This window comes from Equus przewalskii, chromosome 6, assembly GCF_037783145.1.
Source record: "Equus przewalskii isolate Varuska chromosome 6, EquPr2, whole genome shotgun sequence".
In the NCBI taxonomy this organism is placed as follows: Eukaryota; Metazoa; Chordata; class Mammalia; order Perissodactyla; family Equidae; genus Equus; species Equus przewalskii.
The window spans coordinates 84,907,931-84,934,119 of record NC_091836.1 but is presented as its reverse complement, the minus strand read 5'-3'; the positions used below and the strand labels follow the sequence as shown (position 1 = coordinate 84,934,119).

The following is a 26,189-nucleotide window of genomic DNA, read 5'->3' as shown; positions in this document are numbered from 1 at the left end:
TTGGGCCTCACAAACTTAGTTAGACCTCTTCCCAAATATCTGTCTTGTTTGTAATTCTTCTTTAGTTGTAGTTTACATTTATGTGTGTGATCACTTGCTTAAGGTGTCTCCCCCACTTTGGACTACAAATTGCCTGCAAGTAGGGAACTCTGCTTTTTCGTGCCCTGGGATCAGTATCCTTAGTTCTTGATATAGTCCTTGACACATAGTTGCCATTCAGGAAATATTTTTTTAATTAAAAATGACGGAAATGAGTAAATAAATAAGCTTCATACTTTTCTCATTTTGTATCTTCTCATTCCTGTATATATTAACATATATGTTAGTTGAGCTTGGTGTGCTTTTGAAGAGATTTTATGATCCCCTGGGGGAACCTGCTTTTGTATTTTAATATTTCTGGATCAAAAAGCTCTTCCTTTTACCAAGCTGAAATTCCTATTGCTGAAATAAAAACTCATTTTAAAAAAAATCAATTCTAATAGCTAGAAAGAATAGCTGGTCAGCATCCTTGATACAGTATTTGTTCCCTTAACAGTGGAATGCATTTTCTAACATCATCTCAGTATCTTATTTTTCCTTTAATTTTGATTTTAGACCATCTTTCAGCTCAGTGAATCTTTAAGGGATATGGAATATTGACAGTTTATTCATTTATTTTTTAAGGATTTGAATTGGCCTTAAGAACCCTAAGGTAGTCCTAAATGTTGTACTTCTCTGCTGACATCAGTCTTACCTTGTGGGAATGATATACTAGCAAATGCTAGCCAGCATGCTCTGAGGCTCCCTTTCTCCATGGGGCCACTCAGAAAATAGGGACACTCCTAATTAAAATATTTTTCGTCTCTCAGATCGTTCTGGTGCTTTCTTAGCAGGAGTGGGAGGAGATTCGTAAGGAAATTGGAGTCTCCTCCCCCACACATCAGCCATCTTTGTCCCCTTTGACAACTGATGCCCTGGCGTCCTTCTGAAAAGCTTTCAAATCATACATCGTTTCTTCATAATGAAACCTGTGTGGCTCAAATATAGTCGGCTGAAATTCTTATGCTGCAGTAAAATACTCTAATTTAGATTCACAAAAGGATTCTATACCCTTTACTTAGGAGGGCTGTGCAATTTGCCCATAAAAAGACTGTTCAGCACCATTAGTGCATACCGTAAGTGTTCAGCGACATCATATTCAGTAAACAGCACATCCTTATGCATAACCTTTTCAACCTCGAATGTGTTTTTTCCCTTTGAAGAATGACAAATGACACAGGGGTGAAGAAGCCCCCAAGCAACGTTGTTGCCTTTAAGGATGAAGTTGAAAACTTTAGCTCCATCTTCTCATAGGTGAAAAAAAAAATCAGATTCAATCCTTTCTTACTTGAGGCAAGGCAGTCTTTTTTCTCTTAGTAGAACTAGTTCCATGGCCAAGAGGGTGACCCCTGACTTCTGAGCTTCAGAGACAGATCTTTGCACAATAGAAAAATTTTCTGAGGGTGATGAGCAGAAAATTCCTTAAATAACATTTATTAAGCACCTACTATGTCTTAGATCCTGTGCTCATCGCTGAGGGTAGAGGTGATTATAGAATATTAATACGACCCATAGATTCTAATCTTTGGTACTAAATGTCATAGGTTTCCTAGCTTGATCAGAAAGATTTGGTTAGAGAGGAGGGAAGTGTGATGAAGGGAGAGAATGAGGTAGGTAGGTCTGCTGTTTTTGTTGTTTTAAAGAGTGAACGGGAAGAGTGTGTGAGAATTTTATTGGTAGCGATAATTTTTCTTGGCAGGAGCAATGACTAAACCTAGTGATTATTCCATTGCTGCTCTGTAGTGTTCCTGCACTCACAATGACCTCCAGTTATTGTCCCAGATCTTTAAGTGCCTTAGGTAGTCCTTTACTAAATCTGTCCCACTCCCACCTTTTGCCAATTCATTCAGACTTTTCTCAAACTTGTGAGATATCGTCTTGCTTGCATTTTAGGGACACCTGAGAGCCTGGCAGAAAAAGAACGGCAGCTCTCTACCATGATTACCCAGCTGATCAGTTTACGGGAGCAGCTCCTGGCAGCGCACGATGAACAGAAAAAACTGGCAGCCTCACAAATTGAGAAACAACGGCAGCAAATGGACCTTGCTCGCCAACAGCAAGAACAGGTGAGCCCTGCAAAAGAAGCTGATGAACTGGAGATGTGGAATGTGCCAAGCTCAGCGAGTAATCACATTGATTGGTTTATTTGTCATAAGCATTCCTTAAAAAAAAAAAGAAGAAGGAAAGAAAGAAAGAAGGTTTCTGGAAATCTAGGGTCTTCAAGAATACTGAGGGGATATGTGGAGGACAAAGAAAGGCATCACAGCAACTGGGCATAACTGAAATGATAACGTTGTTCCAGAACATTTGGATTTGATTAATCACTCAGGGATACTTAGTCACATAGGCGCCACCTGTATTCCCAGTGCAGCTTAGCCAGGAGTAAGTCCCTTCTCTCTGGGCCTTACACTTCTTATCCAGAAAAAGACGGTCCTGGTCTAGAAAAACTTTGAAGATTTTTCAGCTCACTAGTCCGGTGATTTTTTCTGACTTTAAAGCTAGGCTGACCATATATGTCTCAGTTTTCCCAGAATAGTCCTGGTTTATGACTGTTTTCCAAGGTAGTTATTAAAATCCCCCCTTCCACTTGCAGAAGTTGTCCTGGTTTGGATGATAAATTGTTTGGTCACTAATTATAGTATAGGTAAATCACCAAAAACAAATTAGCACATGACTCCTATAAGAATTTGACTTCATTGAATTAGAAGTGAGAAAGAAGAAAAAATAGCAAAGTTTAAATGTGTATCTTTTAAAAAATAGATTACTTTCTCAAATGTTTTTCCTGTCTTATAGGAGTACATTAATCTAACAACAATGATCCTATAGAGTAGTCCCTAATGCTTTAGATCAGACAGACCCAAATTAATGTGCAGTTTTTCGGAATCTGACATTATTACTGGAATTATCTTTTCAGTTAAATGTATTTTATAGGGGTATATAGAGCAATATATGCTCTGTTGATTTTAATGAGTTGTGACGTCTGGTATTTTATATGCTTGAATATTTGCCCACATGTAGGAATATGGACTCAGCCCCTAATGGAAAATAACATAAAGGAACACTGTAAAAAATCAGAAGTTAGAATGTCATTTAGCCATCCAGAGATGACACAGTAATTAACTATTGACACTTGTGAATAAGCTAGCACAAATTAATCTTGACACATTTGCAGACGAGTGATATCTTACAGTGAACACTTTGTAATTATATTTCAAAATGAAAATTAAATGACACTTAAAACTAGGTTGTCATGCTCAATGAAGCGAGCATGTAGCTCAACCGATTGGCAAATAAAATTCAGAATTTGAGCCACATGGTGCTTATGTACCATACTTCACTGTGTCAAACCCATACGTCTAGAGTGGATGATAGTAATTGCACTGTGGTGTTTTGGATGCATTTCTATGCAGCACTTTATCATTTAGGAGGGACCATTAATATTAGATGCCTAGTGGTGTTTCACTGGTTTGCTAAGAGGAAATAAATATTCAGAGGATTCAGCATCTATACCTAGAGTTGCAGAGTGAATTGTCCATTTCTGACTTGAATGGTGACAAACAGAGTGGGCCTTTCCAACCTGATTAAATACTGGTTCCATTTTGCTTATAAAGCTTTACGGGGGAGTGGTCCTATTTCTCAAACTGTAGTCTATGTTAGGGGCAGCTTTATTGTGACTTCCAGTATGAACCACTCACCGCCAGAAACCATAAAGCAACATTTGAGGGCAGATTGCTATTTTGTCATCTTCTGCTGAATGAAATGTAATTTAGGCCTTTGCCTCTGCTCTAGGCTAGAACATCAAAAAGACTCAGAAAGCATACAGCTGGGGGCTGATCCACACTCATTTCTACTTCTAACATTGCCCATTCTAGAATATCAGCTTTTTGAAATAGAAGAAACAGGAATAAAAAACCATAACTCTTGCCTAGAAGGCACCCCTAAACCAAGTCCTTCTAAGTGCTCTCTGGCCGTGTTTCTCTCTGGCTTCCTCGGTTGGCAGTGAGTGTATTCTCACTAAGGGGCATCCTCCTGGGCTTCAAGCTATAGCAGCTCGCTTTTGAGGCAATAAGCACCCTGATACCTAACTCATGCTGTGTAGGAAACATCATTATCCTAAAGAAACTGCTCTCCTGTGGGACAGATTCAGTCTTCAGTAGGGCTTGCATTAAGTGATTAATATGTCTTTTTATAGGCCAAATGACGTGTTAAGATGTTGAATTTGATTGTTGAACGAAGCAAGGGAATGTAAAACTTGTGTGTGGAACCTGTACTATAAAATTAACACATTACCCTCAAAAGGATGAATAGATAAATATTAAATTTTATTTGTATTTAAAAATGGTTTGTAATCACATATAACATCAACAAAAAAAATTAAGATTTTTGACTTTTTTCTGTTTTTTGGAACGCCCTTGACAATATTTGTAAGTGTTGTCAGTTCTGAAAATTTTTATGTCAGAAAAGGTTTCACCGAAGTTGACAATATTATAATAGAAAGTTCTTTCCTGTCTCTGCTTATAGATTTTACTTTTTACATCCAAATTAAGCTCTTTAGAAAAATATAGCCAGAGTTTTCCTGTTCTTCTTCTCCAAGGGTCAAATTTCAAAATTCCCGTTCTTTCCCGATGACCAGTGGAGATGTAGAGGAACTGCTCACAGATGTAATACGAGGGGTGGTCTTCACCTACAGATAGAGATGTAAGGGCAAGCAGAGAGATGGCATCTGTTTGAAGTGTTTTTTCTTTAACTTTCCGATTCTGCCTCTCTCATTTTATACGAACTCTTTCGCATAGAAGGGCAGTAAAGCATTCTTGTAATACCAGGAGACATACCTGAGGTAATGGCAAAGGTGTAAGCATTTCATTTTAACTTAATGAAACTTTCTTTCTGATAGATTGCAAGACAACAGCAGCAACTTCTGCAACAGCAGCACAAAATTAATCTCCTGCAGCAACAGATCCAGGTCAGTGTATTTTATTACTCTCGTCTGATTATACTTAGATACTTTCCTCCATGAAAATGGAATTTAAAATGCTGCAAATGAACCCTCTCTTATAAACTGCACCAATAGGGCTGTTAGACGAGGCTGTTGTATACAATTGTGTAAGTGGACCCAGGAAATATGGACTAGGTGGTGGTCTGAACATTCTTTTCTGATGTGATGCGTAAGCAGAATAAACCTTATTTTTCTCCTTCTGCCATTTGCCTAACACAACCTGGTGCAAACCTAATGGTTTCCAAGGAAGCATACATATGCTATTTTTATTGTCACAAACCACTTTCTGCTTTGTAGTTTACCATTTGATGGTATTTATGGGAGAAGCTTGTTTATTTGCTTGTTAGGACTGTCTGATTGGGCCAATTATGAGATGAATCTTATGACCTGGTAAAAGGTTGGTAATAATTAATTTGTTCTTTAACAAATATTAACTGCATTTCTGCTAAGGTGCTGAGGGGAATATAAAGATTAGTGAATGGTTGTCTGTCTTCAAGGAGCTTATAGTCTAGAAAGTAAGAAAACTTGTTCCTGAATAATTGCAACAATTTAGAAATTCCTTTTTTGTTGTGGCAGGGTAACGATATATAGATCATAATTACAATGGCCTGGGAAGGAATTCTGATTTGTGTCATTCCTTTAGATACTGGATGGTTAATTCAACTAATAGCTTTTGAGATAGGTAAGGAAAGTAGTCTCCATTTTTGAATAGGAACATATGTGTGTGACTTCTAGAAAGCCACAGAATAAGCAACTGGTTGTTTGGTAATTAATCCTTAGGAATATTGATCACAGAGTTATATGTACCCACCACAGCTTCTTTGTTCCCTCTTGGTTGCTGTGAATATTTCTAATCACTGGGATCTGTGATGCAGCCTAGTTGGGGCAGTATATTCTGACTTATGTTATTCCTTTCCTTCAGGTTAATATTACACCTTCCCGTATTTTTAAAAAATCATTTGCATAAAGTCATAACTTACTCTAGTCTTCTACCTCATTGATGAAAGCCAGTGGTTTTAACTTAATCCTTGCTTTATTTTGTTAATCATACTTAGTGTTTCAGGGAGTAGTCACTGCATTTAAAGTACCCATTTGGTGCCTGAAGAAGTGTTGTACCTAATTTGGCATTTTGTCCAGCTATCTTCTCCAGGAGGTTTTATCCAGAGTTTTTGTTATTGGTGTTTCTTAATTAGTTATGACTCTATATTCCATACTCAAATCTATATTTTTTGAGCTAAAGAGTCCAAATATAGAAGGGTTGGGAATGTCTCTGGCAATTTTGACAGTCAACCTTTACAATTAAATCTTGGAATAATTTCTCATCCTGATATCTCTTTTATGACTCATGCTGAGATCCTTAATTAAATAACTATCCAGGTGTTCCCTTGTTCTGCCCTCATTAGAATTTTTAGTATGTCTCCTGCTGCTGAGGTCAAGATTTTTAGCCTGTGGCTTCCTACATTTTTCTCTAGATCCCTTTCTAAGAACTCAGTAGGTGTTAAATAACCTGATCATTTAGTTCTCTCTGTTTCTCCTTTGTAAAGCAGGAGTGGAAGAAGTTCTCTGAGATGTTCCCATATCAGTTACTTATTATTAATGTTTTTACTACCTCTTTATTACTTACTTCTTTATTTATTTAGAATATATTTCACTTTTTAGTTCAATGTTGGTTGTATTAACTGGCCATCTTAATTGATATTTGCCCATGGTACTGAGGACCTCAGATTAATAGCAACCAAATAAATTTGGAGTATTTTTATGACATATTATTACTATTTATTGATTACATAGGATTTTATAGTTATAACTTGATAACCTGAAATTGATGTCTTTTTCAGGAAACTCTAGGATATGATCTTAAAATATTATTCATCAGTTCAATTTGAGAAGATAGGAAAATATTTTTTCAAGTTTCCTAATAGAAGTTTAATTGCCTTTAAAGTTTGTGGATATTTCTCATTGTTTGAATTTTTTAAAATTGAAGCTAATCAGCACTTGATCTCAGCAGTATAAATTATAAAATCAGAGAGGGAGTCAGGGTCTCAAAGTTAGATTAACTTTAGAAACATAGGATTCTTTGTAGTAAGAATTCATATTTTTAAAAATAAGGGGAAGCCATAACCTGTATTTATAGTTCATTCTGTCTGGAGCTACTGCTTCACTGCGTATCTTGTCAGTATTTATCTTATCAGTATGAGACCATTCAAAGAATGTTTCAAATGCTGAAAAACACTTACTCCTTACACAAAACATATTCGTCTCTGACAGTTACAAAGCAGATTTTCGATATTTAGACTTTTTAGCTATTATTTTGCAACGGGAATGGGTTAACTGTATTTTCAAATATGGTTTTTGAAAAGCCATAGGCATGATCAAATTTAGGAGAGAGATTATTGTTGAGCTAATTTTAATATATTTTTTGAGCAAAATATAAGATTTAAGACATGCTTCAAACCTTTTTCTATTATGAAGAAACCATTTTTGTGAAAAGAAAACAGAACAAAGAGTAAAATAAGATGGTAAATACAAAATCTAACTTCTCTTCTGAAAGCAAATGAATACAGAGACAATTTGAACACGTTTGACCTTTTTTTTTTTTCAAATCTTAAGTCCTAGAACCTATTAGCTAACATGGTCAGCAAGATTAAGCCATGCCAATTGGCTATGGATCATGAGTATCAAGTGGTCACATTCAAGATCGTTCTTTACTTCTGGTTCAGAATGCTGACTTCTGAATTAGTGCTGCTGTTTGGGAATTTGCAAGTTGTAATAGAAAGAAAGAGAAGAGTATCTAACCTCTTGTAATGACCACACACAAACACATCTGGGCCTATTATAATAGCAACAAATGAAAACATGAATGATTTGCATAAATTGAAAAGCAAGATTTTTCATTAGAGATAGGAAAAGGCATGATTAAGATAGTATTGTAAAAGTCCTCAAGCTTATTTTACTTGCAATCATTCAAAACTTATATGTGCAGTTAAAAATCATTTCATTTATATATTTTTCTTCCTTGAATATAATTTTTAACATAATTTTGCTTTGGCAAATCCTACCTAAATTTTTAAAGAGTTACTTTTAAGACCATATAAGCCATGTTGAAAAAATGAGATAGATGATTTTGTAAACTAATGTTTTTATATTTTTGATGTCAGTTTTTATCATTTAAAAAAATACGGTTAATAACTTTAAATCATTATTAAAATGATTTAATATTAACAGATATTTTAGGCGGTTGTTTGCTTAATGAATTTAAATCCCTTTCTTTGTGCTTTGGGGAAAATGGTGATTCCTCTAATTTGTTACATATTAAGTAATTCCCCTGACATGGAGCCCAGAAAAAGTTAGACATTTTTGATATTTCCAGGACAGAAATAGCACAGTTTTTATCAAGTCTCTGGAAAGCAAAACTAATAGATCATGGAATATGGGTCCTTGGAGTTGGGAATGTTGATCCTTATCCTGTGATTTCAAAGGACAGATAACAGCATCACTAATTTCATTCTCCTTCTCCCACCCACTGCATTGTGGTATCTTAGCCAATCCTTTGAAGCATTTTATTTGTGAGAGTTATGTTGACTAGTAAACAAAAGTCATTTTTAATCCATTGAATATATTGAAGCATATTTTTAGTATTTTATTCAACTATTAAATATGTCTAGTCAAAGCAAAACAGAAAATATTTTATAAATCCTGATTTCTTGATCCATCATATATTTATTCATCTAACCTCATTTGACCATCTCATGGTTTTTGAATCTAGAGAAAATATTCTTCATGGACACAGCATACTGCATTCTTTGGTTTCAATAGCATGTCAATAAGAACACATTTAACGATGGCATTTTGTTGCTAGAACTTAATCTTTGCAAGAGAATTCAGCTCATTGAAATATCTCTGCGAGAAATGTACTTTTCCAGACATGAATAGTATTATCCAATAATTCATGTCTCTTCAAACCCTGATTTTAGACTTATTCAAGTGGCTTGTATTGTGTGATACGTAGGCAGTGTCCTCTCCTCACATCACTGGCTGAACATCATTGATCTCTTAAGAATGGACTGGCTGATTGAGATTTTGTTTGGGCATTTGGCTTCCTGGGCCAGGGCCAATGATTTTGTCAGTTCATACATGTACACCTTTTTGGGTATAATTGTGAAACTTGAAATTCTTAGCTCTTTGTTAATCTTTATGATTAATGTACAATATTCATCGCCCTCCCCTCACCATTTGATACGTGTTAGATGGCAAACTCAATCTGTGGAAGGCCTGCACTAAATGCCATTGCTGCTGCTTTGCAGATACTCTGTCTGATCTGAAAACTTTGTCTTTTAAATGCTGTAATGCATACTGCTTGTTTACAAAACCACGTTTGTATCTTCACTGAAGTTTCATTCTGTTCTTGAATATATGAGTATTTTTCATACGTAACGTGTTCTATTTTGCTTGTAGAATATTCCTGGGCGCTATTCTTTTATTTTGTGTGTCACTGTGTGTTAGTCATGTGGTAGAGTGCCATTAAATGTGTGTTCTCCTTTCTTCCTCTCTGGTAACCAGAGAGATATTAATATTGTAAGCAAGGAGGTGATTGTTCTTAAACCATTAAACAGAATAATTTGAGATGTACTCGCACCTTTCAAGGAGATAAACCTTGCCTTTTGTTTCCTTCAATATGATTAACTATAGGCATTTCAGGTATCTGCTGAGTAGAATAAGGACTACCTTTTTATGTGAAGTAGTTGTCTAAAGATCAGAAATAATTACTTTGTACATTAGCCTTCATGGCCTACATGACCTGGTTAATTAATTTTTTGCTAGGATAATAATAATAGATATATATTTGAAGATATGCTTCATCATTAAGTATCTAATTGACCTCTAATTTTAAGAGCTGGACCTTGCATTTATTGTCTTTTGGAAATGGCTGGAGCAGCCAACAAAAAGACTGAGCAAAGTCAGGAGTCTGTCAGTCTCACTAGTCCCTCTGTCTTATGTTGTATCTCTTTGTTAATTGTATTTAGCATTGATAAACAAAAAGCAATTACAGTGCTCCTGTTTGGGCTCTAGCAAATAGTCCTTTTTTGTGTGTTATTGATCAGGTAACAGACCTCCTTCCAACAGCCTCTGAACAGGACCAAATAAACCATTGAAAGTAATTTGATACTTCTATTGGCACTGTACGTGTATCTGATACTCTCTTGCAGTGAAATGAGGGTTATAAACAAAGCTTAGAAGTCTAGGATTAGCCCCCAGCTTCAGCAAGCCCTTAAAATATTTCGTAATTCTATCTTCAATCATGAATTAGCCTGGAAAACAGACCCTCTCTCCTCTCTCTCTTTCTCTGCTGTATGCTGGTTTAATTGCCCACAGGCAGGCTGTTGTGATCTTCTTTGGAAGTTTAAAACCAAGATAAAAATGCAAATCTAATTATTTCTTTTATGTAATCTAATTAACTTTTTAAGTAATGATAGATGCTCTGTAGCCTACTTCAAACATTTTAATAATGAAGTTTCTGAATTGTAAAGAATAGGTAAAGCTGCTATAATTCATGAATATCAAGGGCCTTAACAGCTAAAAATCTGAATTCTTACTGTGGATTAGAAACTGTGTGTTAGTTAATCAGGCTAGACTATTTATTAAAGTTGGAGTGGATCTAGAAATAAGAAGAGGTGATACCTGACCAGATCCTCTCAGCTACTATATGGAATTATTATCAGCTTGCTATCTGTTTTCTAAACGTGGCCTTATGGCAAAGACCTCATTCAGCAGACCAGAAGCTGAAGGGGAATCTCAGTGCTTGTCAGGCACTATCCTTGAGTTCCCCCAACCCCACCTAGGTGACCTCCCTGCTCTGTCTTACCTCTCAGACTCCCCTTCCCAGCTCTCTCTCAAACCAGCAATTCTAAAAATTCAGGGAAACCAAAGCGTCTGCTTCTTTCTGGGATTAATGAAAGTGGGAGTGTGTCTTACCTTTTCAGAGGCAGGAGGGTATGGAGCAGAGTGGGCAGATGACCAGGTGGTGCCAGCATGTGACGTTACATAACATTGAAGCAATCCCCCAGGGAAAGAGCCTCTCTTCTATTTTTTTTCTTGATCTCTCTGATTACATTGAGGGCTCAGTTTAGTGTTAGTCTTTAATACCTTTCTAGGATGTGCTAATCTCTCTTTGTTGGAGAGAGGGAGAGGTTGTCTTAGACTCAGAGCCTTGTAGGCATAGTGTTTAGCTAGAATTTGTGTAAAATAAAACATTTTCATGGTTATCTTCTATTTATGACTAGAATTTTAGTTTTCTATTTGAGGTAGTGAAATAAAGTTTCTTTTTGACATAAATATATTTAGGCCAAAAACAAGTCAATTTAAATAAAACCTTAAACAAATAATAATTGGGTACTTGGATATGGCAAAATTATGAAGGTAGTTCTTTAATGATGGAATTTTGGGAAGCCCCTGAAAGAGTGCCACACTAAGAGGTATTAAATGTTCCGCCTCTACCCCACTTAAACTTTCACAGAATATTAAACTTGGAAACATCATCTCGAGGTCCTCGTGATTCTCACTCACTGATGGGAGGGAGTGTGGGGAGCTGTTCCTATTAGACAACAATATAGTGAGTTTATTATTAAGCTATACTTAAAAATAACCCCGAGATTATCTTTTTTCTGCTTTCTTTGGAATTAAAATGCCCTTTCTTTTTATGAAATAAAGGTGATAATACAGGGTATGTGCATTGTTTCTTTGTTTTCCAGTAGTTTTATTTGGCGAAATAAAAAGTTCCCAAATATATGTAAGTCCCCACTTTTGTTTTCCTTTGAAATTTCTTTGGAAGTCTTTCTCTAGTCCAAATCCTTTACTTTACACAAGGAAACTGAGGCACAGACCAAATCCTTGTCCAAGCTTACAAAGCTGAATATTGTCAGAGCCATGAGTAGAGCCTAATGTTCTTGACTCCTAGTCTAGTACTATTTCCAACCTTCCAGGTTGTGATTCGATTTTCCCTTTCTATGACTTGAATAAATCTCAGTGCACTTTAGTTTACTAGTTTGTAAAACGTGGATAATAATATCTAACATCCAAAATCTCATTACGTTCTCTTTATCCTTAAATGGAAAAAAAAGTGAAGATTTGCCATTAGAATCAGTTTATATTCCAGAACTATTACAACTGTGGGTTCATACCCACAAGGAAAGAGATAAAAAGAACATAATTTGAATCTTTTTGTAATGTAGTATGAAATGTATTTCTGGCTGAGTGACTGTTTTGGTATTTACATATGAACTTCTTAGATAGTTAATTATGTTACTTTCTGGAGGTGTAAAGTAATATGTCTCTATGTTGAGGGTCAGTCACTTTTAATGTTAATACCTTTTTTACAGCTACCTTCCCCGGACAAAAGTGAGCAGTGAGTGACAGTATGTGATGCCTGTGGTTCTCAACCTTGGTTGTACTTTGTTATCACTTTTAAAAATACTGATGCATGGGTCTCATCCTAGACGTTCTGATTTAATTGGTCTCGGGTACAGTCCCAGATGGGCACTGTTAAGAGCTCTCTAGATGATTCTAGAGGGCAATCAGGATTGAAAAATACTCCTCTATACAGTATAATTCAGATTAAATGATTAAATGTGAACTCTAAGTTGTTTGGACTATCAATTAACTTGTCTATTATCTGTCTATCTGTCTATGTGTCTATCTATCTATTGATAGATAGATAGACTGAGGGTTGACATAGCTTAAACATATGATTCTTGAGCAGCTGAAATATACTTTTGACTTTTCACAGCTATTTTATGTAATAGCTAGAAAGCTTATAATGGATCATGACTTAAACAATTTTAATAAATTTAGTTAGTTTTCTAATAATTTGATTTTTATTTATATGTGAATATACTGGCAAGACAGGAATGTGTTGATATCAGAAGATTTATGCCTTTGGGAGAAGGTATTTAAAAATGAAGCATAGTCTTTCTTAATAAGACAAAAACTTTCAGAAAATGAATTCTCAGATGCCATTTAACTTCTACTATCTAAACAGAATGAATTTTGACCCAGGACATCTACCTGTTATTTTTTTATTGTGTGTTTTTAAAAAATTTTCTGTGAAATTGACTGCGTCTTGTCAAATATGAAGAATGTATGACTCTGAATGCACTTTTAGATTTCTACTATAGGTAGAAGGTAGAAAGAATAAAATGCGTTGCATCAGAGTGTGTGTAATTTAGAATTTTTGTAGAACCAGCACAGGTATTGGGGACAAATAAATCAAGATTTAAATTCTAGTTCTGCTGCTTATTAGCTCTGAGATCTGTTTTGCTACTTACTAGCTGTAAGACAAGTTAAGTAATATCTCTGAGCCTGTATTTCCTAACTCCTAAAAGGTGGATAATGATAGTAGCTTAGTAGTTGTGGGATTAGAGATCATCATATAAAGCCCCTAGTAAATGCTCAATGCACAATATCTATTACTGTCATTATTGTTGTTGTTGTCCTTGTATATTAGCTATAGGAGTAATTGCAGAGTCCTTAGTGGAGAAAGATACAGGTACATGTATTGTATCTGCATATATAAGCATGTTTTCATCTATATATATGCATGGTTAGAACCCACAAATTAGTGATGTGAATATAGGATAATCAACATGGATGCACTATAGTCAATTATTAGCACCATGATAATCTAGAGGAAAAGAAAGAGCAACAATTTTCTCTGGCTGCCAAATGAGAGCTATTTCAGTTGTCAGTGAGAGGAGAGTAACGTTTGTCAGGCACTCAGAAATGGTTGGTGGAGAATTAGACAGAGCTGCCTGGAGATTGTCTAAAAGGGAGCATGGCATTTTATTCTGGAAAACAGGGTCAAATTCTCACCTTTCACGCTAAAAAGGGCTTTTCTATTAGATCAATAGTGCTTGTGAAGTTAAAGGGATAGTAAATGAACTTTTCCAATTTATTTTATAGCTTTTTTAAAAAAACACAGATGAAGTTATGTGATGTAGTTGCGCAAAATGCAGAAGTCTTTCTTGTTTAAAATAAAGTTGTTCACATAAATCTTATGTATGCCATCTCCTGTAAGTCAAGCATTTGCCCGGCTTTTGTGAATTATGTCTATACTTAGAATTTAAGAAGTTAAACAGTATGCATACCAGACTTGAGAGATGGGAAATAAAAATTGATATACTGTGTGACACTTGATATAGCACAGGGAAATATCTTTTAAATTCTGAAGGGATGTACTGACATAACCATTTTTAATTCACATAAGGTAACTCCTACTCAACGTTGTTAATGTTAGAGTCAGATATTTTTACTTGTTCAAAATAAAAGAAAGTAAATGATGCAAAAGGTGTAATGTCTCACTGTGAGACACTGAATTCATTTTATCCACCACCCAATCCGTTAAGAAAATGTTAAAGTTGTAACATGAAACAATGAAAGTTAGGAATTCACAGATCAGAATAAAGGGTAAAATCCATCCTCAGTCAGGTCATAGTCATGACTTTTGTTAACATACGTTGAGGTGGAAGATTTTTCTCTTACAACACCTTCAGATGGATTTTCTGCAATGGCTGAGATGCATGCAGTTGGAAATGGCTCTCAGCTAGGCTGACTTGGCTACTGCTCGAACATGTTGAGAGGTGGACAAACTATTCTGAAGAACTCTAACAGGCAAAACTTATTTTGTACTGTAATAGCATCACTCATTTCCCAGACATACAAATGTTGGCTCCTCCTTCTACGTTCTTTAGTTGTATTATGCATAAGAATAGAGGAGAAAAAAAGAAAACTGACTTTAGTCTCAATCGATTGTCTGATAACTTTTGTCCCCTTTCATCAGTTGTGATGATGTCAGGAACCAGTTACCCAAATGGGAAAACATTCTTTATGTACTATTATTCAATAAAAGATGTAAGTTAAGTCCTAGTTTGTTGTCTTTGAAGCTGGATGTGGCAGAAGTCATTTGTTAATGTATAGAAAATTGGGTAAATACACGGCACCTTAGGATTAGTATAATTGAACGGTGCCCAAGGAGGCTATCAGGGACCTGAAACTTCAAGGAGAGGAAGGATCTCCAGCTATTGGTTCAGGTATTTGTTTATCCTAAAGGACCTTTTCTCATTCTGTGGCTGTCAGCCCATCCTTCCTTCTGACTTGCATTTCCCTGAGAACCATGAATGTCATGATAGCTTCCAGATAATCAGTTTAGTAGCTAGAGGCTGGGGTTTGAAAGAATCAACATGCATGTAGTGGTGGAAGAATGAGCTTGATAGCAGAAGATGATGGAGAGCAAGAAAGTGCACACAGATAGGAAGCTATCACCTTGCTTAGTGATGAGTAACGGAGGTTTGAGAAAAGGAAAAACTGGCTACAAATTTTTATCTCTAGTCTACTTTGTGTAATTCTTGGTAATGCTTTGTGCAGACTCAGGTTTCTAGATTTTATGTGTGAAGCCTAGATGGAGGGGACACGCTATTAGATGACCTGCTATTCTTTCGCTATGGAAAAGCCCAGAGGGGCAGGCGAAAGTAAGATAGTAGTATTCGTTATTGTGTTCTAGCCAGAAGTTAATCTTAGATGATCTGGTGGATCCACAGTGATAGGGCAAACATGTAGTCTACCATAGGAGGAATTCCAACTCATGGCTGGAATATCTATAATGCGAGGATGGAAACCAGGGCAGAGAAAAATGAAGTTGGGCTCTTGAAGTTGGCCTCCACAAAACACTATTTTTCTGTTAAGATTGTCTGATTTCATTCTATCGTGCATCGTCAAAATCACTGGTCTCTGACAGGGCCCTTTCACAGACTCTGTTTTAGGGTGGAAGCACATCTGTGGAATTCCTAGAGATCCTTTGTGGGAGGGAAGTCCAGATTAATGGCAGTCCAGTAGAAGAGATAACCTGGATTCTATGTTTAGGACCTTGCCCTCCATATCAATACAGTATCTTTCCTTCTCAGTAAGACTGGGCCCTGACTAAAGACCCAAATTTGTGATACACTGTGTATCTCAAGTAAGTAGGAGTATACTGTTTAAGACAAAAGTCCCATAGTAGAATTATGGGTAAACTATTTTTTCTTATTTTGATTTAGTTTTAAAACAATTTTCTAGTACATACTGCTTTTGTATAAGAAAAAAATTAGTTAAAAACTTTAAGTGTGCATTGAAAGAACCCTGATTTTCAATATTAGAAAAATTATTAAAATTTTTATGGTATATTTATGTGATGGGCTGTTATAGACTATTAAAATGATATTTACAAATAATTTTTAATGATTTGCAATAATGCTTACAATATAGCGTTAGGTGGGAAAAAAACCTAGAACACAGTAATATAAATATAGTACAATCTCAGCTACATAAAAGTAGGCGTTTAAAGAAAGACTAGAAGAGAATGCATTACTTTTATAATTTATTATTATTACTTTATTTTTAAAAACACAGGTAACAAAAAAGGGATAGGCATCTATCCTTTTATCTTGTGATCACCTCTGGAATAGATTGTGATCACAAATTGATCATCAAATCTTACAACTTGACTATTATATCTGATTTCTGATTGCTTAAGTAAAACTTCCACTTAATTAAAACAACCAGGTCTCCAGATTGCTGGGGAAAATATGCAGGAATGGATCTTTCCAGTGCTTTCAGACTGTTTTACTGGTATCTATGCCTGCCTCATCTCACTCATTTCCCCAAGCAACTGCCGAGGACACTGAACTGATTCCATAGCTTTGTACTATGTTCCCTTTGGCTCAGGAAGGTCATGATTTCAAGCCCAGGAAAAGAGAAGACATGGAGATGATTACTGATCTACTGTCAGCAAAACTTGTTCTCTCCCTTCTATGGAAGGTACATAGTCCCAACTGGGAGACAAAATAGTATTAGAGAAAAGAAGAGTAGCAGACAGAACCCTAGACTTGGACTCAGGATATCTATGCCTAGTCTTTGTTCTGCTCGTAACTACATGACCTCTTCTGCACTGATTCTCATTGTCCATATATTTAGAACAAGGATCATTGTACAAAATTATTTCTGGAATTTTGCAACTCCGACCTCCTGTGATTCTAGATGATGGGAATTAACTCTGGTCCTTAGAAAATGGAGAGCAGCAAGTAGTCTTGCATACAAAGCTTGCAGGCAGATGTCAAGTTTGGCCACAGCGTAAGCCGTGTCCACTTAGGAATGTTTGCATTTCAAACCATTGAAAGGTTTTGAATTATGAGGTCAAATTCATGTTTCCTTTGTGGAGTATTGTGATGGCTTGTAATGCCTGCCACATGAAATGATGGCTATGGGAGATTTTTAGAAAAACATATTTAGGAAGAGGGCCTGTAAATGCCTGCTTTCAGGCCACACCAAACACATTTCTGCAGCCAGTGACAAACTCCTGGCATTAGGGCTATATAATGGAAAGGGTGACACAAACTTAATTTTAGTGTTGCAAGTGAAATATTATAATTTTTGGAAAAAAATCCTTATAGCTTTGCTAAAGTATTAATTGCAGGAAATTACAGCATATCCTAGTGAAGTATTATGTCAGTGGCATATATAGCTTATAACACCTTTTCCTAGTCTCTCTTGTTTTCACCCCAAGTGTTGCATTTTCATTTGAAAAGAGATGTGTTAAGTAGTTAGAACTCTGTCTAACTGTGGGGTGGTGCTGAGCGTGGTTCAAACTGTCTGAAAACAATTAAGCTGTGAACTGGAGACTGCTTGGCTATGCTTCCTAGAAGTGGCTTTACTGCTTGAAGCGGTATGTTGATGTGGATATTCTTTTGGCCATTTCCTCATTTCTAGCTTGTTAGGTTTCATCTTCTTGTCCCAATAAATTTTCCAACTACAATTTACTTATTGGGTTGCAAGATAAAAAATGAGAGAATTTCATTTCTGATGTGTGGTAGAGTTTAATATGGTTTTCCGATTTCCTCCCATTTTGTTTGAAGTAAATAGGGTAATTACTCACTAAAATTCTAATATCTTTCAGGGCTTTAGGGATGAATCTAAAACAGAGCCATATAATGTTTTATTTAAGCAAATCCATGTTCTTATTAGGCAGTTCACCTTAATGTCATTTTTTATAAATAAACTTTGTTTTATTTTTTCAAGGTTATTTAATTAATGTTGTTGTACTACCACATTCTGACGTCTGCATCTGCTAAGGGCTGCAGGATGTGATTTGTGGCTTAAAAATGAAAATAATTTATTATTTTAAAAATGATAAATCTTTCGGAAATGATACATAAATATGAATGTAAAAGAGTCTGATGCACTTCTATTTCTTTTTTTTCCTTTATACTAAGGTACATGTACAGTTATCTGTGTTTGCACAAAGCATTTGTGTCAGTTGTACCTTTGATTAATATCTAACTAGATATGAGTGAAACCTATTCTGGAGAAACTACTGCCGTGCTGGCTTCTTGAACTGTTTATGGTCTCCATTAATTTCAGGGCTTTACCATATAACCATTGTGTAGATGTGGTTTTACTTATCGAATCCAGATCTGCTTTTTCTTCCCCTGCTGAGCAGGGTGAAGTTCCTTGTGCTACCAGCTTCTTCTTATTTTGGGGTTCACAGCATCTTGGGGATTGAAGCTGTCAGCCCCCGGACTCCCAGTGTTTCTGTGGAAAGATTAACGTGGTTAGAGTAAATCCTTGCTAAGTTTGCTCTACATGCAACACAGTCAGGTTAAACAAGCGTTTTACTTTTGAATGAAGTATTTATTTTAATAATTATGGACACATACTCATTTCCCCACAGCCCTTCCCCCTTTCTGCTTTGGATAAGAGGAGGTCTAAACTGGAAGGGTTTGCAAGTCTGGTCGTTAGTCTTTCAGCACAGCCTCCACATTTTTCCCTGGGAGGAGGAGTTAAGTGAGGGAATGAGGTGAGGGACAATGCAGAGAAGATTTCTATTTTAAAGTAAGAAGGCTCAAAGATCATCATATTTTCTTTGGAAATGAGAATGTATGAAGGGGTGTTTTGGCTGGGTTTATAAAAAGGCTGTTTCACTTTCCTAGTAAAAAGAGCTGGCTGTTAAGTGGTAGTTTTAATCTCCACCCTGAAAAAAACATGTTGGCTGTGTGTTCCAAAGGGGGAAAATGTATTGAATTTAAATAGGACAGCAGGTCTGTCCCATTCTGGTCCTTAACTGGTTCATTTTTGCCAGAGCTAGCTCCTGAATCTATGTTTAAAAGCAGCTGGGAGATGTACTGGTAATTCGCAAAATGGGTGTTCTAATTATTAACCATAAAATGTAGGAGAGATATCTGAGAAGGAATCTAAGGAGATATTGCCTCTTCGTTTATGCCCACCATGTTGGGGAACATTTTCATTACCTTTTTGACTGAAAAAGTCTTATTTGCATTCTGAAAAAAATAACAATAGGAAGTCTTTTTGTTGTTGTTGTTGAACTAACTAGCTGTGAAGTTGCGTAAGAAAGAGAAAACACTTTGAAAAGTGGTCAGAGCTCTTGTGTGTTAAGCACAGCAGATGAAATGATTTATTGGGTTTTATACACATTCTGTAAAGGGTAAGCATTGCTAACAGAATGAGTGGCAGCCTCTGGGAGCTGAACAGGCCCCAGGGACTAGTCTTTGTTCCTCTGGTCTTGACAGGCATGTGTCTCTGTTAAATGAGAGCTTAATTTCTCTCATATGTGAACAATTTCCAAGCCCAACAAAGGCAGCCAGGACTGGAGCTATTTAAAAGAACCAGCACAGGAGGAAGCATTCTTGAAGAAAGGGGATGCTAAAAGGCTAATTACTCACCATGGCTTAGCAACTATTTTATTTTTTCCCTAAGCAAGGTTTATTAACATGGATCTGCCACTTTTTTAAAAAACATAAACACACATTAAAATTACAAGGTTATATTTTTATTCTTTGTGAAATAGCCATTTGCTGATCTCTGCTCACTGAAAAGAGGTGCCCCCATCAGCAGTGGTGGTGTATATCATGGAATATTAATTCACTAGAGGGGGAGGGGAGCGGCTAATATACTTCGGATCCTTTCTCTCTCAAGTGGAAGGAATTTAAACTATTTACTAAGCAGCATCCTTGGCAACACTGTGAACTCTTTCTTCAGACAGTAATTGCTTAAAATGTGGAGGGGACTTCAACATTTTCTGTGGGTGTTTCAAACTGTGATTTGTTTAGTTTGTCTCAATTTCTGGACTCTGGTATCTGGGGAAAAATCGGTATTGTTAATGAGGCATATGTGGGAGGTTACAGGTGTATCTCCACTTACACTGTTCATGTTTTCTTAGAAAGGTTTTGTAAATGAGATCGTTTTTCTCTTTTGACTTGTATTATAATCCTCGTTAGCACTTTATCTTAGTTTTTGGTAACTGATCTTTAAATTTCTGTACTCTTCCTTTCAGGCTTGGTGTCTTTTTCAGTAGGTAAAGATCTATAAATAAGCATTTAATGGTATTTGTATGGCAACTATTGTATCATATAGGATTATAAAGGTAGAAGTACTTAAACATGAACATAATCACCATTTTATTTATCTGTTTTGTGTGTTTTTAAAACAGGACATACCAGTTATTTAAGTTGTTTACAAAGAAGAATTTTGGAAATGAAAGGCGAACTTAAAATTTTTAATGAAGACGCTAAGTTGAATATTGAGCTCTTTTGGCCAAATTTGCCTCTTGATTTATTTGGGAACCGAAAAAATGACCTGGGTTCTCTTAATGATCACCAATAATTTGCTGAACAACCATTGGCAAATCACTTACCTCTGGGGCCTCAAATGCCTTATCTGTAAAGGAAGGTTTTTTGCCAACTTTAAATTTCTGTGTTTTAAGAATAATGTAAAAATAGATCTCTGAAATAAAATAAATGACGTGATTGCAGACGACCCAAAGTAAATTTGTTTAAAAACACCCCTGAAAAAATTATTACAAGTCTACAGTTTGAATTTTTAATATGTAAAAGTCAGGAAATCCTCAAATATGGTACTTTGACTGGCACAAAGCCAGACATGCATATGTAATGATAACATTATCATTTCATGGGAACAACATTCTACTGTACATGACAGGCTCTGTGTAGCACAGCAGAAAAAGTGGGAAAACTGTTGATTTTGTTTTTAATGATGGACAGCTGACAGATACCTCTTTTGACTGCATCTGATTATCAAAGTGGTCTTGATGAGTGTATCAGATTTTTCACATTCCATTAAAGATTGTGGTAGAAAAAACACAATTTCTACCTGCATCGCTATTTCTACTAGTGTATAGATATCTCCTGAAAGTGTCTAAGCCCTGTGGATGGCCATGATAATATAATTCTGAAGGAGAATGGGGTGGTATCTGTACTTAGAATGTGAAATGGTGACTCTATGACTTGGAGAAGAAAAAAGTAAAAGCCATTTCCTCCCAGGTGCTCTTCCTTAGCATTCTTGCTCGCTGCTCAGAAGTACTGTGGTTTCCATAAGAAGTCACGTTTTAGTAGAAATAACACATGCCAAACCACTTAAACTAATGACTAAGCCATCTTTGTTCCAGATTTGGAGTGCATTTGAATATGAAAAACAGTAGGATCTTCAGAAATGAGAGTCAAAGAAAATTCTAGGATCCTTATTTCTGACATGAATTAATTAGGTTAAGCTTGCTTTTCCTTTTTTGTTTAGAATGTTATCCAAAATGAACAGTCAATATCATTTCTTTATAAGTCTGCCTCTCTTTTTTCCCCCTAGTTTTATTGAGATATAACTGACATACATCACCGTATAACTTAAGGTATATGGCATAATGGTTTGCCTTACATATATTGTGAAATGGTTACTGCAGTAAGTTTAATTAGCATCCGTCATCTCATATAGATACAATAAAAAGAAAAAGCAAAAAAACAGAAAAAGTTTTCTCTTGCGATGAGAACTCTTAGGATTTATTCTCTTAACAGCTTTTCTGGATATCATACAGCAGTGTTAACTATAGTCATTGTGTTGTACATTACATCCCTAGTGCTTATTTGTATTATAACTGGAAGTTTGTACCTTTTGACTACCTTCCTCCAATCCCCCCTTCCCCCCACCTGTGGTAACCACAAATCTGATCTCTTTTTCTATGAGTTTGGTGTTTTCCTTTCTGTTTTAGATTCCACATATAAATGAAATCATATAGTATTTGTCTTTCTCTGACTTATTTCACTTAACATAATTCCCTAAAGTTCCATACATGTTGTTGCAAATGGTAGGACCTCCTCATTTTTTGTGGCTGAAAAATATTCATATATATATACACACACCATAACTTCTTCATCCATTCATCCACTGATGGACACTTAGGTTGTTTCCATGTCTTGGCTGTTGTGAATAATGCTGCTATGAACACGCGGGTCAGATATCTTTTTGAGTTAATGTTTTTGTTTCCTTTGGACATATTCTTGTACGTGGAATTGCTGGATCACATGGTAGTTCTATTTTTAATTTTTTTGAGGATCCTCCATACTGTTTCCATAGGGGCTGTACTACTTTACAATCCAACCAACAGTCCACAAGGGTTCCCTTTTCTCTCCATCCTCACTGGTATTTGTTATCTCTTTTCTTTTTGATGATGGCCATTCTAACAGGTGTGAGGTGATATCTCATTGTGGTTTTGATTTGCATTTCCCTGATGACTAGTGATGTTGAGCATATTTCATGCGCCTGTTGTCTGCCTCTCTTTTTATATTTCCTGTTGTTATAAATGACATCGTTACTTCAAGTCATACGTGATCTCTGCTTTTCTTTCATGCATCACAGAATTGCCAATTCTTGTCCAATTTACGTCCAAATGTCTCATGTCTATCTTCTGTTTTTTATTCCCACTGTTACTAACATGATTCAGGTTATCATCACCTCATACCCAATCTGCTGAAATACAGTCTTAAATTGTCTCCTCACCTTCAATTTATCCCTCTCCACTTCACTCTACATGTTCATTCCAAAGTATTCTTCCTAAAGCACACTTCTCATTGTGCTTCTCTTCTGCTCAGAAGTCTCTAATGGTGTCTTAATGCCTATGATTTTTATTTATTTAACAAATTTTTATTGAGCACTTATTATGTTTCTGACACTCTTCTCATCTTTGAGGATATGGCAATCTACAAAAAATCTCTGCTCTGCTAAGCTTATGTTCCAGTAGAGGGAGGCAGGCATAAATGAGAAAAGTGAAATAATAGCATGTTATAAGAACTGCTATGGAGGAAAAACAGAGAAGGGGAAGGAGAGTGAGAAAGAGGTACTGCAATTTTAAGTAGTGTGTTTGGGTAAGTACTTTTGAAGAAGGTAACATTTGAGCAAAGACCTGGAAGAACTGAGGAAGCAAGTCTTACGGATATCTGGAATAAGACACTTTCAGGCATAGAAATAGTGGATGCAAAGACTCATAGGTAGGAGGAAGTCATCTCTATTTAAGGAACATCAAAGGGCTAGTATGGGTGGTGAGTGTGGGAGAATTTTGGAAGAAGAGTAGGGAATGAGAACAGAGAGGACCTTTTACATCATCGTAAGGACTTTTGTCTTTAAGTGGGATGGAAGGCCGTTGAAAAGAATGGTGAGATTTGACTTGGGTTTTAACAGGATCATTCTGGCTACTGTGCTGCAAATAGACTCAAGGGGGTAAGAGTAGAAACTGGGAGATTATGAGAAGGCTATTTAGGCAAGAAATGTTGGTAACTTGAACCAGGGCAGTAGAAGTAGGGAGAAGTAGTTAGATTCTAGGCACGTTGTGGAGTAGAGCCAAAGAGATTTGGAGTGAACGGGAAATAGAAAAGTCAAGGGTGACTTCAAGGATTTTGACCTAAGCAACTGGGGAAATGGAGTTGCCATTCACTGGGAAAACTGTAGGAAGAGATATCAGCCAGAGGGTAAGAGTGAGAGACTGTGGGAGGGGAGGGGGAGTAGGAGAAGGAGTGGGGGGCAATTCAGGAGTTTAGTGTTGAACCGTTAAGTTGATTGATTACATATTAGAGATCTAGATGGAGATGCTGAGTAGGCAGTAGGACACAGAAGTCTGGAATTCAAAAGAGAGATAAGGACTAGAAATGTACCTTTGGGAGTATCAGTGTGTGGATGGTTTTTAAAATTCAAAATTCTTAGCTTGAATTTCATGGCCCTTCATAACATGGTTCCTACTCCATTTCCAGCTTTACTTTTTGCTAGATAGTTAATCAAACCTGTCTGTGTGTTATCTCCTGAACGTGATTTGTGCTTTCACGTCTCCAAGTCAATTGTCATATTGTTTTTTCTGCTTGGAATGCCCATTTTTCTCCTCACATTCACCTTTGCCTTTTAAAATCCTAGAATTCCCATGAAACCGTCACTCATCACCGCCCCTGTCCCCTGCTGCAGCCAAAGTCATTTTTTCTCCTCTGAGCTTACACAGCACCTTGTGCTTTTCTTGTAGCACTTACTATATGCACCGTATTTTAGCTATCTGTGCATCTTACCCCTCCTTACAAGATCATAGTATCCTTGAAGACAGAGATCACATTCATTTTTATATTTCCAACATGGCTAGCTTCATGCCTTGTACATGGTGGATGATCGGTGAATACTGTTGAATTGCATAGTTGAAATATTAAAATCATTTTAATGGACAAAGGAGACAATCAAAATTATTCTTTTTTTTTCGTTTTTTGTATGCTCATCAGTTAATGAAGCAAATATTGCAAAGGCGTATCTGAAACAAATTGTACTAAAATACTTAGCTCATGGCTCCATGAATTAAATAGATTGATGGAAATTTAGGGGTTGGTTTCTTGAATTCTCCAGCCACTGATCTACTGACTGAGGTTAAGGCTATCCAGTTTGGAAATATACTAGTTGATGAATTGGCTGTTCAACTCCTGCTTGATTAATCTCGAGGAAATAAACAGTATACCTTTTATAAATGAAAAAATTTTTTTAGTGACCCGTTTAAAAAAATCATTTTAATGACCTGTTTGGAGTGACTGTGATATAGTTAATGCTAAGAAAGAGCAAAAAGGACTATGACTGCAATTATATTACAAAGTTTCACTGGCCCTCATTTCTAGTTTTAAATTAGTGAATAATTTGTACTTATAAAAAAGTAATATTGAGAACTTATTAAATGCTAAGGACTTTTATAAGTCCTTTACAAATATTACCTCCTTATAGCCTATGTGTTTAATCCTTTAGAATTCTTCATTCAACATTATTGAACTTTACTATGGTTTTTGAAAGTCAGTAATGCTATGGTACCTTGGGGAGACTTCAAAAAGGAATAGTAAGAGCTATGGTTTTTGCAGCCTAAATTTACTGTATAGTCTCTTTTTAAAGCTTTATAGAAGTTTCTATAATTCTTGCTTATATTCTGTTAAAACGAGAAATCTTGAGAGTGATAGATTTAATTAGATTCTTTAAATGTTTATTAAAGGCCTTAGGTCTGAGCTGGGATACCAAGGTGGTAAAGATAATGTCTCTGCCTTAAAGATGCTCACAGGTTAGTGAGAGAGACATCTGAGCGATAATCGTATTAAGTAAAATGTTATTGATTTCTTTCATTTAATAATATTCTTTTATTAGCTTTCTTAACTGATCATAGCTTAAGTATTTTAGCTTTATCAACATCCAGGATGTGTCCCTTAGATGTGATGGTGGTATTTTGCCTTGCAAGTTATCACACTAAGTAGAACAGTAGCACTTGCTGGAACTCATGAGAAAATCCTCTGAAAATGATTCCTCAAAAAGTAGACTTTTTTTAGAACTGTTTTACTATTTGTTATTTTAGTAATCAGCTATAGGAAAAACCAACTATAGGAGAAAAAAAAAGAAGCAGTTAACTTCACAGCCTTCACCGAATATCTGCTCTGTGTAATATGACTGAAAGCTAGGTGTATGAAGGCAATAGAGGAAATATGAGACATACTGTTTTCTCTCAAAGAACTCTTAAAGAAGCCAAGGAAACGAAATGTCCATATATTTTAAAATGTGAGAGCTGTCGCAGAGCATCTTGTTAACAAGTACAAAAACACTGATTATAAACTGAATGGCTAAATGCTGCAGGCCTACCAACTGTAATGATTGAAAGTAAAAAGTTACAGACCAAGTAGAGACACCTTTAGAAACTTCTTACTCGCCTTAAATTGAATGTAGTAGTATGCTGTGCTTT

General features: G+C 36.0%; 1 protein-coding gene across 50 annotated transcripts in view; it reads left to right on the top strand.

The window, feature by feature from the left end:
* The window catches only part of SOX6 (SRY-box transcription factor 6), a 571,708-nt gene that overhangs the window by 371,637 nt on the left and 173,882 nt on the right, over positions 1-26,189 (top strand). For all 50 annotated transcript variants that reach the window (XM_070626444.1, XM_070626446.1, XM_070626445.1 and 47 more), the window contains 2 exons: positions 1,972-2,144; positions 4,973-5,041. In XM_070626444.1, the coding sequence (XP_070482545.1) occupies positions 1,972-2,144; positions 4,973-5,041 (242 nt within the window). The remainder of the gene's footprint in view (positions 1-1,971; positions 2,145-4,972; positions 5,042-26,189) is intronic.